Source organism: Heptranchias perlo, chromosome 21 (genome assembly GCF_035084215.1).
Source record: "Heptranchias perlo isolate sHepPer1 chromosome 21, sHepPer1.hap1, whole genome shotgun sequence".
Taxonomy (NCBI): domain Eukaryota; kingdom Metazoa; phylum Chordata; class Chondrichthyes; order Hexanchiformes; family Hexanchidae; genus Heptranchias; species Heptranchias perlo.
This window is the reverse complement of record NC_090345.1, coordinates 41397058-41412317: the sequence shown is the minus strand read 5'-3', so window position 1 is coordinate 41412317 and position 15260 is coordinate 41397058. Positions and strand designations below refer to the sequence as shown.

General features: G+C 42.5%; 1 protein-coding gene across 1 annotated transcript in view; it reads left to right on the top strand.

Moving 5' to 3' along the window:
* pcdh15b (protocadherin-related 15b) overlaps positions 1-15260 on the top strand; it is a 591688-nt gene that overhangs the window by 148437 nt on the left and 427991 nt on the right. The window contains exons 5-6 of the mRNA XM_068002764.1: positions 5271-5390; positions 7469-7579. Of these exons, the coding sequence (XP_067858865.1) occupies positions 5271-5390; positions 7469-7579 (231 nt within the window). The remainder of the gene's footprint in view (positions 1-5270; positions 5391-7468; positions 7580-15260) is intronic.

The following is a 15260-nucleotide window of genomic DNA, read 5'->3' as shown; positions in this document are numbered from 1 at the left end:
CTTACTCATTCCCTTCACGATTGCATCTTTCCGATACTAAGACTTGTCAGTCATTGCTTCCTTGGGTAATTTCTTGGCAGCGGCATATTTGTTAACTTTCTCATACTGTTTTTCATGGACAAGCAATTCAGGGTGAGACTTTGCTAAGACTGACTTTCTTTCATGTGCAGTCATGCCAGGTGTACATTAATATTACTGGCTTCTCATCTGGATTTCTTCAGATCTGACATCATCTTTTGGACATCCTCCCAGGTCTGTCAGCTTTGCAACATTTAGCTGCTATTTCCTGCAGTGCCTGGTGAACCCAGGAGGTGCCCCTCCATTTTGTAGATTGTGTTTCAACTACCTTCATTTCCTGGGTCAAAGCCTCAAGCATATAGTTATCAAATGAGATTCACTGGACCTCCTGTCTCCTTTATTGCTCCCAAATAATCGGACTGTTCTTACAGGCGTTACTTCAAAGCCATAGGTCTAAAGATTACGCTTGTTGCTCTAAACAGGATTGTTGCACATACCTGTGCAATGCCTTTCCCGCTGTGTAATCTTTAGACCATGGGCCATCTCACACCAAGCAAATAGAGTAAAGGTGTACATGTGGTAAAAATTATATGAGCATTATAGTATATCTCCTCTGTCATTTCAGACATTCCATTTCCTGACCCAAACTGCCATTGGGCTGTCTTCCTGATGTGCCGCTGACCGTATCAATTTATCTGTCCTTGCCCTCACCCTCCTCCTTGTGCTTCTTCCTCTCATCCTCGTCCTTCTCCTCCTCCTCCTCCTCCAATCTCTTTCTATTTCTCGTTTTCTGCCTTTCTCTTTCTCTCAGGCTCAGTGGTAGAACTCTCGCTTCTGAATCAGAAGGTCCTGGGTTTGAGTCACACTGCAGAGACTTGAGCACATAATCTAGGCTGACACGTCAATGTAGTAGAGGCAGTGCTGCACCATTGGAGTTGCCACCTTTCAGATAATATGTTAAACTGAGGTCCCATCTGTCCTCTTAGGTGGGCCTAAAAAATCCCTAGCCAACATTTATCCCTCAAACAATATCACTAAAACAGTTCAATTGATCATTTATCTCATTGTGGTTTATGCGACCTTGCTTTGCACAAATTGGCTGCAGTGTTTGCCTACATTACAACAGTGACTACACTTCAGAAGTACTTCCTTGACTGTGAAAAATTTTGAGATGTCCTCAGGCTTGAGAATGTTGCTATATAAACACATGTTCTTTATTTCTATTTATCTTTCTCTCTCCACCTTTAATCAATGTTTCAGCATCTATATTTAGCTTTACAAACTGTTGCCGCAGTGGACAAGAAGCGGTCTTCATCCTTGAGCCGAATGGCCTCGGTGGTCCTTTGTTTTGCAAAGTTCGCCTTGGGACTCTTGAAGTCGATGGGTTTCTGCTGTTGCTTTTGGTCACTAATTGCTGTTTGTTAAACTGGGTGTCGCATTCCAAGGTGGAGAGTCGGGTTTTGTAGGATGTATAGCACTGTCCCCGACACTTCGTGCAGTGTGTGAAAATACCCATGTTTTAGAAAGGGGATGAAGGCATGTACATGCAAACCACAGAAAGATCAGGAGGGTCATGGAGTAAGGAAGAGAAATGCCAAGCTGAAGAGTGAGAGGTCTGGTAAGGGAGCAGCATGTAGTGCTAAGGTCACAGAGAGAGAGGGGTAGGCCTGTGTGAGGGAAAATTGTTAGGAACATAGGAACAGGAATAGGCCATTCAGCCCCTTGAGCCTGTTCCGCCATTCAGTGAGATCACCTCTGATCTGTATCCTAATTCCATTGACCCGCCTTGGCTTCATTTCCCTTAATGCCCTTGGCTAGCAAAAATCTATCGATCTCAGATTTAAAATTATTAATTGACCTAGCATCTACTGCTTTTTGAGAGAGCGAGTTCCACACTTCTATCACCTAGAAATGTTTCTTAACTTCTCTCCTGAATGGCCTGGCTCTGATTTTAAGATTGTCCTGGACACACTCACCAACAGAAAAAGTTTCTTTCTACCTACCCTACCAATTCCTTACAAAATCCTAAAAACCTCAATCAAAGCACCTCTGAACCTTCCATATTCGAGAGAATACAAGCCTAGTTTATGTAATCTCTCCTCATAATCTAACCCTTGGAGTTTGTCGAAAACTTAAACTTAATATTACTTATTCTATACAATGCATTAACTCCCAAACACTTAATTCAGACAAGCAAGAATTTATTAAGAAACTTGTACAAGTGGAAGTGTACCTCAAACAATGGTTGAGGCTACGTCTTCACTGAGTTCAAGAAACAGCTCACGTTTATACAGTTCAGAAACGACGCCCATCTGCTACAGAATATGGGCGTACACGTACATTCTTTATTGGCTCAGGTAGTTGGTCAATCAAGTAGTGAGCCTGCCCCCTCCGAACGTCCATAGCCCTTTTTTATCTTGGCACATAGGCCTAAGCATTCTCATCCTTCCCACATTTCTGTCCTGGTTATCAGTAGGGCTGAAGTCAGTCTCAAGGCCACGTGGCCTTTCAAGAAACTGTATTCTCATTATATTTTTGTAGTCAGCAATACCCTTATCTGCTAGGGGGGCCAGACGGTACTAAGCACCTGCTCGGCTAACTTAATTATCAACATACCAAGGCTTTAAACGTAATTACACAATTGTGCTTCTCTGTGTGTTTTCATGAGAAACTATTATGTGAGCTTTAAATTGAATTAGCTGGTCAGTTAATATGGTCAAATATCCATCATGCATTTCTACATTCGTGGGTTAGGTGTGTTAGAGAGAGTTAAATGGTCAGGTATCTCTTTGTGCATTTCCACATTCTCTGGTAATATTCTGGTGAATCAGCACTTCACTCCTTCTAAGGCCACTATATCCTTTCTACCTTGCGGTGCCCAGAACTGTACACAGTACTCCAGATTTGGTCTAAGCAGGGCTTTTATAGCTGTAGCAAAACTACCTCCCCTTTAAATTCTAGCCCTCTGGTTATAAAGGCTAACATTCCTTTAGCTTTTTTGATTTTTTTTTTGTACCTGCCTATTACATTTTAGTGATCTGTGTACATGGACCCCTAAATCTCTTTGGACCTCCACTGTTCCTAGCTTTTCACCATTCAAAAAATACTCTGATCGATCCTTTGTTGGTCCAAAATGGATGACCTCACACTTACCTGCATTGAAATCCATCTGCCAGTTTTGCCCACTCACTTAATCTATCAATGTCTCTTTGTAATTTTATGCTCTCGTTTACACTACTTACTGTGCCACCAATCTTTGTGTCATCGGCAAACTTGGATATATGGCTCTCTATTGTTTTATCTAAGTCGTTAATAAATATAGTGAATAGTTAAGGGCCCCAGCACAGATCCTTGTGGGACACCACTGGTCACTTCCTTCCAGTTCTAGTTCATACCCATTATCCCTACTCTCTCTTCTACTGCCTAACCAATCTCCTAACCAGGTCAATAATTTGCCTTCAATTCCATGAGTTTTAATTTTAGCTAACAGCCTCTTATGTGGAACCTTATTAAATGCCTTCTGGAAGTCCATAGACATTCCCCTGTAACTTTTGTTACTTCCTCAAAAAATTCAATTAGGTTTGTTAGACATGACCTACCCTTTACAAATCTAGGTTGGCTCTCTCTAATCAGATCAAATTTCTCTAAGTGCTCAGTCACCCTGTCCTTAATTGTAGATTCTAATAACTTCCCCACAATAGATGTTAGATTTGCAGGTCTATAATTTCCTGGTTTCTGTCTCTCACCTTTCTTAAATAATGGAGTTACAGTTGCAATTTTCAAATCTAAAGGGACAATTCCTGAATCGAGAGAGCTTTGGAAGATTACGGCTAAAGCATCTGTAATTTCCTCACCTACTTCCTTTAAAGCCCCGGGGTGGAAACCATCAGGACCTGGAGATTTGACAGTCTTTAGTGCCATTATTTTTTCTAATCCGTTAACTTTCGTGAGTTCCAGTCTTTGATTCATTATTAGTTTCCCTGGAATGTCAGGTATGTCGTCCTCTTTCTCTACTGTGAAGACTGACACAAAATAATTATTGTTGGAGCGATTGGGGAAAAAAAGAAGCAAGTTTATGGATAAGTTTTACGATATGTTTATTATGTTATAAATTATATTTTTAGCAAAATATTGTAGAGTAGGTGTAAAATCAACATGGCCGAAGAAAGAACTTGAACAATTTGTTTTCAGTGATTTGGTTCCTTTTGTGGTTTTTGATTGATTGCCTTTTGGTGAACGGCAATCTTTTTTTACATAGTGACTGCTTTTCAAAGTGAGAGTAGATTTTGGTTTTTTTTTGGCAATTGAACCAAATAGTTCATGTTCTATGAAAATTTTGGGAACTTCCCAACACCCTGCAGCCACTCATCCATGACATGCACCAGATGAAAAGCTTTTAATTATGTAATTAGGGAATGACGGTAATTAGTTTGATGTGCTGCAAATATTACTTAAATTTTCTTTTTCTATATTAGACAGCAAAACAGGGTATAGCCAGAGATACATGTAATGAGGAAAATATCACACCAAAAATAGAAAATGCTCGCAATTTACAGCATGCTGATCAGCAGCTGAGAGAGAAAGATAGGTTAATGTTTTGGCTGTAACCCTTCATCAGCAGCGGTATGGTCAAGCATTTTCAGTTTTGCCTGGTTTCTCACAAAATTGACTCTGATGATTGCTGAAAACATTAAAAAAAACTTGTGCTGCAATAGCACAAAGTCATAGATTGCTGCCCCCTAATCAGCCTACATGTTGATGTGTGAAAAGGAAATTTTAGCCAATTAACTTTCCTCAAATAAGGCAAATCCTTCATTAATAATGGTTGGAATGTATGGTATTGCTCTGTATCTGCTGGTGAAGTAACTTTAAGTACCATTTCTGACCAGATCAGATGGTACACAAATTGGAGCCCACAGTTTATCACAGCCCCATCACAACAAAAGAAAAATAGAAAATGGTAAGTCAACTAGGGAAGAAAATAAATTTTTCTATATATGATAAAGAATAAATACATTCCAGGTGCTCGAGCAGTTACACATCTCCAGGTTCAGATATGGTTAATTGTAGCCTGAACTTCACTCTTAAACTTAGCATTTTCTCAATACTTCAATGTGTTTATGCCTTGTTGCACCCTTCAGACACGTTCCCTTTAACATTGTTTATTATCAGAAAATGGTTGGTGCTAAACACTTGACATGATGTCAATAGGGATAATTAACATTGGATTTTTTCCCCTTTTCTTTTTGTAGTTGACACCAGTTGGAACAACCATTTTTACTGGCTTTTCTGGAAGAAATGGAGCAACTGACATAGATGACGGTCCTAATGGACAGATCGAATATGTTATTCAACATAATCCAAATGATCCAGTATGTATCATATAGCTGGTTTATTTTTTTTCTCAAAAAATTGCCAGTAGGTGAAGTTAAATATCTGGCAGGAAACTGCACAACTAAACATTGGGCGCAAATTTGCATGGGTCTTGGACTTACACTCAGATTTCCTGTGGCTTTGTTCGGGGGCAGAACCTATGCCCACCCCAAACAAGGCCATTGTTTGGTAGCCGGTATATTGATTGAGAAGAGGTGAAGTATCCTCCTAATAGTCGAAGTGGGTACCATCTGGGGGTGGAGTGGGGAGACGGGTCCAGGGCAGGTCCATGGTGCACACCTCTGAAGAGGAGTTAAGGGGGCACAGGGCCACAAGCTGGCATTTCGGGGAGGGGAACAGCCAGCACCCCCATCTCCAGCCACCATCAATGCAATTTACAGCCTCCTGGGGCAGTGGGCAACCTCAGTTGCAGGATGCTGCCTGGGAGACGCTCCCGCTGGCCCCGTGCAGATAAGATGGACATACTCTGATGGGGTCAGTGGCAGAGATCATCCACGGGTACAATCCTGGCATAACTTTATATACTTTTATAAATCACTGGTTAGGCCTCAGCTGGAGTATTGTATCCAATTCTGGGCACCACATATAGGAAGGATGTGAATGCCTTGGAGAGGGTGCAGAGAAGATTAACTAGAACGATACCAGGGATGAGGGTCTTCAGTTATGTGGAGAGATTGGAGAAACTGGGATTGTTCTCCAAAGAGCAGAGAAAGTTAAGGGGAGATTTAATAGAGGTGCTCAAAATTACGAGGGTTTTTGAGAGAATAAATAAGGAGAAACTGTTTCCACTGGCGGGTGGGTTGGTAACCTGAAGACGCAGATTTAAGATAATTGACAAAAGAATCAGAGGGGAGATAAGGAGAATTTTTTTACGCAGCGATTTGTTATGATCTGGAATGCACTGCCTGAAAGGGTGGTGGAAGCAGATTCAATAATAACTTTCAAAAGGGAATTTGTAAATACTTGAAAAGGAAAAATTTGCAGGGCTATCGGGAAAGAGCAGGGGAGTGGGACAATTTGGATAACTTGCTCAAAGAGCTGGCACAGGCACGATGGTCCAAATAGCCTCCTCCTATGCTGTAAGATTCTATGATAACTGCTGGCATCGCATCCCCGAACAATTTCAAGCTGATTTTATTTACGATTACTACCTACCAAGAAGTGAATCTATACTAGTGTCTACATTTGATGATCTCGGTCTGGAATTTCATTGAGGATTCTCCCCGGTCGACTGCCGTTACTTTGGCATAAACCTTGGATGGAACCATAAACATGGTTTATGCAGATTTTACGCCAAAGTTACAGCGGCTGGTCGCGAGAAACCACAAGGAAATCCTGGCATTTGTCTCCAAACGTTTGTCGTGCTTTGTTTAAGTTTTCACTATTTTAATCTTTTTCAATGCTGTTAAGTATTAAGCTGGATTTTTATATATATATATATATATATACAACTCCAGAAAATTAAATTCTTGGCAAAGAACCATCATTGTAGACTTACAATCTGGCTGTTGTATCTTTATTTTCAGAACTTAAACTCAAATATACTTTTAAATTTTTGTTGATTATATTTGTTTTAAGTACCAACATCAGATATATAATTTTTAAAAATTGTTTTCGGCCTGGCTGCAGTTCGTTCCAAATTAGTTATTTTCCTGTTGCTGTGAACAGCAATCCTTCTTAAAGAGTAACAAAAAAAGAGTCCAGTCTTTACGATGTAACATTTTAATCAACCTAGGTTTTAAATATCAATCTTTATTTTCAAGCAAGTGGTTTGTTAAATGTGATAAATGTCTCGTTTTCACCATGTAGCTTTCCCTTGAGACTGTTGAGCCTTGCCAAAAGTTGATGAACAAGATATTCTGATACTACGTTGACACAATGTTGTATTTTATAGTTAATTCAATCACTAATAAAGAGATAGTAATAGTAACATACTGTAAATGTCTAATGATATGAAATGGTGAAAGCATGCTTTGAGAGATGTCACAGTGCAACCAATCAGTTGGTGCAATTGAATAACATTTGAAAACTTGAAATGATTTCTTTTTGTTCATAGGAATCCAGCAGGACGTTTGACATTCCGCTCACATTATCAGGAGCTGTGGTTTTAAGGAGGAGGCTAAATTATGAAGAAAAAACACGTTACTATGTTATTGTTCAAGCCAATGTAAGAGATTTATTTGAAGAATTTCAATCAGTCCAGATTGTACTTGCATTTTAACAATTGCCTACTGTCCAGTGGATTTGAACATTTGATGAGAGCAGCACTCAGAAATGTGGTATAACTTTCTTGCACAGTTTAATTGATGTTGTCAGACTAACCAATGTTAAATTATTGCCTAAAAGCATCAGAGTCACTCGTAGCTTTTAGCAAACATGCTTTGACATGTAATTGCAAAGCAGTGATAGCTGTTTTCTTTTACCAAACAATGCAATTTCCGTTACCAGAAAATAAGTAGAGCAGTAAGTAGAATTCTTGAAGTAAAGTACATATGATTTTCCAGGAGCCATTTTAACTGACACATCTATTTGAAGAATGATTGTGCTTTGAAATCCAGCTCATCTATCTGCTTTACATTTTTACAAGTCTCAAATATAACTTTTGGAACAACATAAATTTTTGTGTCAATGTGAGCCAGAGTTTATCATTTCCCAACTTATATAAAAATGTCTCCTGAAAATAAAATTGAGTTTAAAATGTGTAATATAATTTTGACTTATCACCTTCAAAAATTATTGTAAATTGTCACAGGTTTTTAAAAAAATGAAACAATAATAATACATATCTTTCTAACTGGTGGTTCTCTCGTGGTCTTGTATGTGGGTCCCTTGATGAGGCAGGGTTATATTCTTCCCTTGTTCTATACTCTGCTCTCCTCACTGTTTGCCTAGACCTGTCGCAGTGTCCATCCCCACTCTCATATGTTCTTCATTATGTGCGTCCTGTTCTTCCTGAATATAACACGCTTACCACTTCTCTAATATTGTCTCTGACAGACAGGTTTTGCTCCACCTGAGCTTCTCCTCATTCACTCCCAGTAGCTGGAGATTGGATCCAGACTGCTTTTTTTCACATCATCTATCACTTGCAGAGATCTAGGCCCCGATATTACCAGGGAGGCGGGATGGCAGTGCGGGGGCGACTGGGCGCGTGGGGAACCCGCCCAGTGAAATCGGTCCGTTCCCCACGCGATCGCAGGTAAATTGAAGCCACTTACCGCGGCTTCCGGGTTTCCCGTCGTCAACCTGCGCAATGGACGGACTGCGCACCCGCATCACAGGCTGTCAGCTGGAGGAGCCCTATTTAAAGGGGCAGTCCTCCAATGCTATTCCTGGAGCAAACACCCAAAATTATACAATGGATTAGACCAGCGGAAAGGCTACTCCCAGATTTACCAATGCCTCACTCCAGATCCTACTGGATGGGGTGAGGAGGGAGAGTGGTATTTTCTACCCAGTGAACGGGAGGAAGTGGCCTGCCTCTGCCACCAAGAAGGCCTGGATCGAGGTGGCAGAGGAGGTCACCAGCAGCAGCAACGTCTCCCGCACCTGGATCCAGTGCAGGAAGCGCTATCAATGACCTAACTAGGTCAGCCAAAGTGTGTACACTTACTCATTCTCCTACACTCCGTCTTCCACATCACTGCCCCCACTGCACAACTCCTTCTGCACTGCCAATACTACACTATCACATCACTCCTCACACCCACTCAAACCTCATCCTCAACTTACCTGCACTTACTCACCTCTCCAGTAATCATCACACCACTACCACTCAACCCAATCCTCATACAATGTCATGGCTCTGTCTCATACTCACCCTCTGATGCATCTCTTTCACGGTCAGCCTCACCCAAACCAATGCATTCAGCGGTTGGCCACGTCACCATCCCTCACTCACGCCACTCTACTTTCTCCCCTTATAGGAGAAGAGAGCCCAGAGGGCGAAGACCGGAGGGGGGCCGCAACATCTGGTCGCCCTCACGGACACGGAGCAGGAAGCTCTGGAACTAAGCCACACCCTCGAGTGCTTGTCCATCGGGGATGCCAAGACTGGCACCTGACAAACATCTGGTGACAGAACTTTAAAATTCACCACTCACAATAGCAAATGATGTTAACATGCCTTGCCATCTTCGGCACCTCAACATCTGTCATCATGCAAAATATTGCCTTTTGTTCTCTTACAGGACCTTCAGTGACTGCAGTGACGGTGGAGGGCGATTCCTCAGAGGACCTGCCAGCCTCTGAGGGAGCACCGTCACGTCTGAGCGAGCCATCCATCAGCGCAGATACACATACCTCGGTGGGTCCCCGTCCTCACTTAGTTGGTGTCGCACTTGGTGAGTCACCACAGACGTGAGCACGAGCAGACACTGGTGGCAGCGGCAGTTGTGGAGAGTCCTCGTTGGTGGGAGCAATCTTCTCCAGGCTCTGCTCAGCTGGACACAGATGCTGAACCCTTGGGGCCATCCATGAAAAGGAGAATGATCGAGGGGCAGCAGCGCATTTGCGAGGTGCTGGAACAGGTGCCACGCGCACTCTCCACAATCGTGCAGAGGATGGAGGAGTCCAACTCCTGCATGAGTGGAATGGTGGCACAGGTACAGGAGGGAATCTCTGAGATACTGTCACAGGGACGTGAGGGAATCTCTGAGATAGTGTCGCAGGTAAGTGCGGGAATGTCTGCCATGGAGGGAAGGCTAGCTTCCATGGAGCTTCAAGCACGGCTCACCAATGAGTCCATTAAGGCCTGACAACGGCCCTTTGGACTCAGGGTGAGCAACTTTCTGCCACCTTAAACAGGCAGGCAGATACTCTGGCACTGGCCTTACAAGGCTTCACACATGTCCTCCAAATTGTCGCCCAGCAGGGTGGTAGGAGTGATGTGGGCCTGGCCCAGGAGAGGGATGATGGAGAAAGGGGACATGGAAGTGGGGACACTACTCAAAGCGCCCCCACGACTCACCCATTGCACCCCTCTCAACCAGTACCCGCAATGCTGCCTCCTCTCCAGGTGGCCGAGTCTGACCCTGCACAGGTGCAGGTGGAGCAGTCTTTGGAGGGGCCCTCACGGGCACCGAAACCCAGAGGGCGTCGGCCCAAAGCATCTAATTGGTCAGGGCATGAACAAGAGCAACCTGCCACTACCTCTGCTGCAGCCACAGGGGAAGCACCACAGAGGAGTATTCGTAAGCATAAGGTGAAGGTTTTGTGAGCACAAAGGAGATGCACAGCGGTGTTTGACAGTTTGTCATGTTTTTTATTTATATTTGATTTTTGTTAATGGCACATTAAATATTATTATTGTCACCACTACTGCCATGTGTTGGCCATTCTTGACTGGCTTATGTAGTAAGTCCCTTTCATGAGGTTCACCATGAACATCCACACTTGATGCCACCCATTGGGTCACTCTACAGTGGGTGTATGTGTAGTTGCACGACTATTTTGTGCAGGTGCCTGTGGCGCAGCACTGTGTTGTGGGGCTCCACGTGGCGGAGGTGGACGGCGTGCCTGGCGAGGCTGGTGATGTTGCTCGTCCTCGGATGAAGTGATGAATGCAGCCATGGCGCCCCCCCCCATCCTGACGGTGTGAGTTTGAGGGGGTCTGCAAAGTAGGTAAATGTGTTTGCGCAGCGGAGTTTAGGATATAAATTAAGAATTTTGAGTGGAAAGACAAAGGTGTTGCAGCCAAAACTTTGTCTGAAGTGACAATAAATGAGGTTTTCCCCCCACCTGTCAAATAATCCTTTGCATCTCCCACTGGCTGCTGGCTGAAACACGTCTGCTCCAACAGGGAGTGTTTCCCACAGCACGGGAAACATGCTGAGGATCCTTCAAAATTGCACCCCTGCCAAAATCTCCACTCAATGAGACCTGTCAAGTACCTCAAGTATCTAAATAACTACTTAAAGTAGCATCCCGCCGGCTTTAATTGCCAGTGGGAGTCCCGCATGTGGAGTTAGAGCCGGGCTCCGAACCCGCTCTGGGATTCTGCCATTTTAGGAGCCCCCTGCCCCCAACGCACCCACTCGGCCATCCGAAAATCAGCCCCCAAGATTCTGAGTGGAGTCACTGTTGAGGACTGAGTTTAATTATTTATTATAAGCAGTGCCATGTGTGTCAGCCAGAAATTGGATGCCAGATGTATTACGCTTGGTGTATCTACAATATATAATGAAAATATCTAAACTATATTTGGTATTACAGGAGCATTGTATCAAGTATTATATAATATAATTGATGTCCTGTGGTGATACTCATAGAGAGAAATGAGAAAAAAATCTTCCATATCTTGGCTCCCACTCTTTCTTTATGTCACTGTGACTTGGGAGTGGCTAGTGAGCTCAGAGGATTTTAACACCAGAAAACTAGAGGCAGTGTCGGAATAAACAAATGAAGTCTGGAGCTTATGTATGTCATAGTTTTCCTTCTGGTGACTATTAACTTTAAAAGTAATAAAATTCACCAGTTAATTTTTAAAAAGCGTTAGTTTATTCAATGCAGTCACACACCTAGTTCCAACCACTGCCTTTACATTTATTGGACAGATCATCCCAAAAGAGGATAGCATGCCGGAAATCCCAAGAAAACTAATATTGAATCGGGGACAGGGACTCGATAAAATTAACATAAGTAAAGCAACAGTAATGAAGAAAATAATAGCACTAAAGAGTGACAAATTCCCAGGACCAGATGGTTTCCATCCCAGGGTTTTAAAGGAAGTAGGTGAGCACATTGCAGATTCCCTAACTATAATCTTTCAATGTTCTCTAGATTCAGGAACTGTCCCTCTCGATTGGAAAATTGCACATATCGCTCTGCTTTTTAAGAAAGGAGAGAGAGGGAAACCGGGGAATTATAGACCAGTTAGCCTAACATCTGTTGTGGGGAAAATGCTGGAGTCTATAATTAAGGATAGGGTGACTGAACACCTTGAGAATTTTCAGTTAATCAGAGAGAGCCAGCATGGATTTGTGAAAGGTAGGTCGTGCCTGACAAAGCTGATTGAATTTTTTGAAGAGGTGACTAAAGTAGTGGACAGGGGAATGTCAATGGATGTTATTTATATGGACTTCCAGAAGGCATTTGATAAGGTCCCACATAAGAGACTGTCAGCTAAGATAGAAGCCCATGGAATCGAGGGAAAAGTGCAGACTTGGTTAGGAAGTTGGCTGAGCGAAAGGCGACAGAGAGTAGGGATAATGGATAGGTACTCACATTGGCAGGATGTGACTAGTGGAGTCCCGCAGGGATCTGCCTTGGGGCCTCAATTATTCACAATATTTATTAATAACTTAGATGAAGGGATAGAAAGTCTCATATCTAAGTTTGCCGATGACACAAAGATTGGTGGCATTGTAAGCAGTGTAGATGAAAACATAAAATTACAAAGGGATATTGATAGATTAGGTGAATGGGCAAAACTGTGGCAAATGGAATTCAATGTAGACAAATGTGAAGTCATCCACTTTGGATCAAAAAAGGATAGAACAGGGTACTTTCTAAATGGTAAAAAGTTAAAAACAGTGGATGTCCAAAGGGACTCAGGGGTTCAGGTACATTGATCATTGAAGTGTCATGAACAGGTGCAGAAAATAATCAATAAGGCTAATGGAATGTTGGCCTTTATATCTAGAGGACTAGAGCACAAGGGGGCAGAAGTTATGCTGCAACTATACAAAACCCTGGTTAGACTGCACCTGGAGTACTGTGAGCAGTTCTGGGCACCGCACCTTCGGAAGGACATATTGGCCTTGGAGGGAGTGCAGCGTCGGTTTACTAGAATGATACCCGGACTTCAAAGGTTAAGTTACGAGGAGAGATTACACAAATTGGGGTTGTATTCTCTCGAGTTTAGAAGGTTAAGGGGTGATCTGATCGAAGTTTATAAGCTATTAAGGGGAACAGATAGGGTGGTTAGAGAGAAACTATTTCCGCTGGTTGGGGATTCTAGGAGTAGGGGGCACAGTCTAAAAATTAGAGCCAGACCTTTCAGGAGTGAGATTAGAAAACATTTCTACACACAAAGGATGGTAGAAGTTTGGAACTCTCTTCCACAAACGGCAATTGATACTAGCTCAATTGCTAAATTTAAATCTGAGATAGATAGTTTTTTGGCAACCAGAGGTATTAAGGCATATGGGCCAAAGGCAGGTATATGGAGTTGGATCAGCCATGATCTTATCAAATGGCGGAGCAGGCACGAGGGGCTGAATGGCCTACTCCTGTTCCTATGTTCCTATATGCCTATGTTCCTATTGTCCAAATTGTAGCCTCGCCTGCAGGCTAAAGGTTGACTGCAATTTAATTTACTACAATGCAGTCTGACCTTTCATCCTTTCGTACTTTCGTTCGTCCTCGTTCATCCTTTCTTTCTTTTGTCCTTCCTTTCTTTCTTGTCCTTTCTTTCTTTCTTTCTTTCTTTCTTTCGTTCTCTTTTCTTGTCAGCTCAGGAACTTGAGCAGTTGACCTACTACAATGAGAAGAAGTAAACCCGTACATTTTTCTATCAACAACAAATTTGTCTAAAGAAGATTTTTGCAATTATCCACAAACTCATAGTTAACTCTACTTACTGTTTTGGCTGATTTGAGTTGAACGTTTTTGTTGCAAACAAATGAGGCATTTCATTTTTGCAAGGCTTGACTACTTAAGCATTTGCAGCCTCTGTGACTTCTGTAGGTGTTACCTCTGGTGCCTTCTCATTCACAAAACTTGTCCACTAGGAAAGTATCTGAAACATTGAAGGTTAAATCTCTCATGAGCAATTGTTGGACATAGATGCATGTGAAGATACCATCAGTCAATGATCCTATCCTACTTGAGTCTGTCTGTAGCCAGATGCTATTAAACTAAATGGTGACAGACATTATCCCTGCTCTCAAATGCAAGCCAGAACCTAATGTAGTCTAGCCCTGAACTCTCCCTGAAGAGACACTCTCTGCACTTTCCTTTTGCTGACTTTCTGATGCAAGCACTTCAGGCTAAAAGTACTTCCCCATGGTAACGTGCATCTTTAAGCAAAAACATAAATATATTCAAATTAAACCAATCCCTCTAAACCTTTTGAATTATTAACCCATGTCTTTTCAAAGCTTCTGCTTTTTCTTGCTAAAATTATTGATTGGCACGCAACTTGCATTCTTGAAATTACATTAGTAAGAAACATTTAATTATAATTATTATTTACTGCAATTTAGGATTGGGAGTAAAGCTGTCACAGCAAAAGATTCGATTTTGTCGAAGAGTTATCAAACCTGTGAACTGTCCTGACAAAGTGAGGCTGTGTTGGGTGTGAGGCTGACAGTGGATCTTTATGTGGGTATTGAGTGGGCTTGGGCTACAGTGGTCCTCTTGTAGATTACATAGAAATTACTACACAGAATATGCCATAATGTCCAACCAGTTCATAGTGGTTTATCCTCCACACAAGTCAGCCCATGTGCCCACTCTGCTCATAAGAACATAAGAAATAGGAGCAGGAGTAGGCCATCAAGCCCCTCGAGCCTGCTCCGCCATTCAACAAGATCATGGCTGATCTTCTACCTCAACGCCATTTTCCTGCACCATCCCCATATCCCTTGATGCCTTTAATATCTAGATATCTATCGATCTCTGTTTTAAATGTACTCAATGACTGAGCCTCCACAGCCCTCGGGTAGAGAATTCCAAAGATTCACCACCCTCTGAGTGACGAAATTTCTCCTCATCTCAGTCCAAAATGGCCTACCTCTTATTCTGAGACTGTGGCCCCTTGTTCTAGAATCCCCCAGCCAGGGGAAACATCTACCCTGTTGAGCCCTGTAAGAATTTTTTATGTTTCAATGAGATCAGCTCTCATT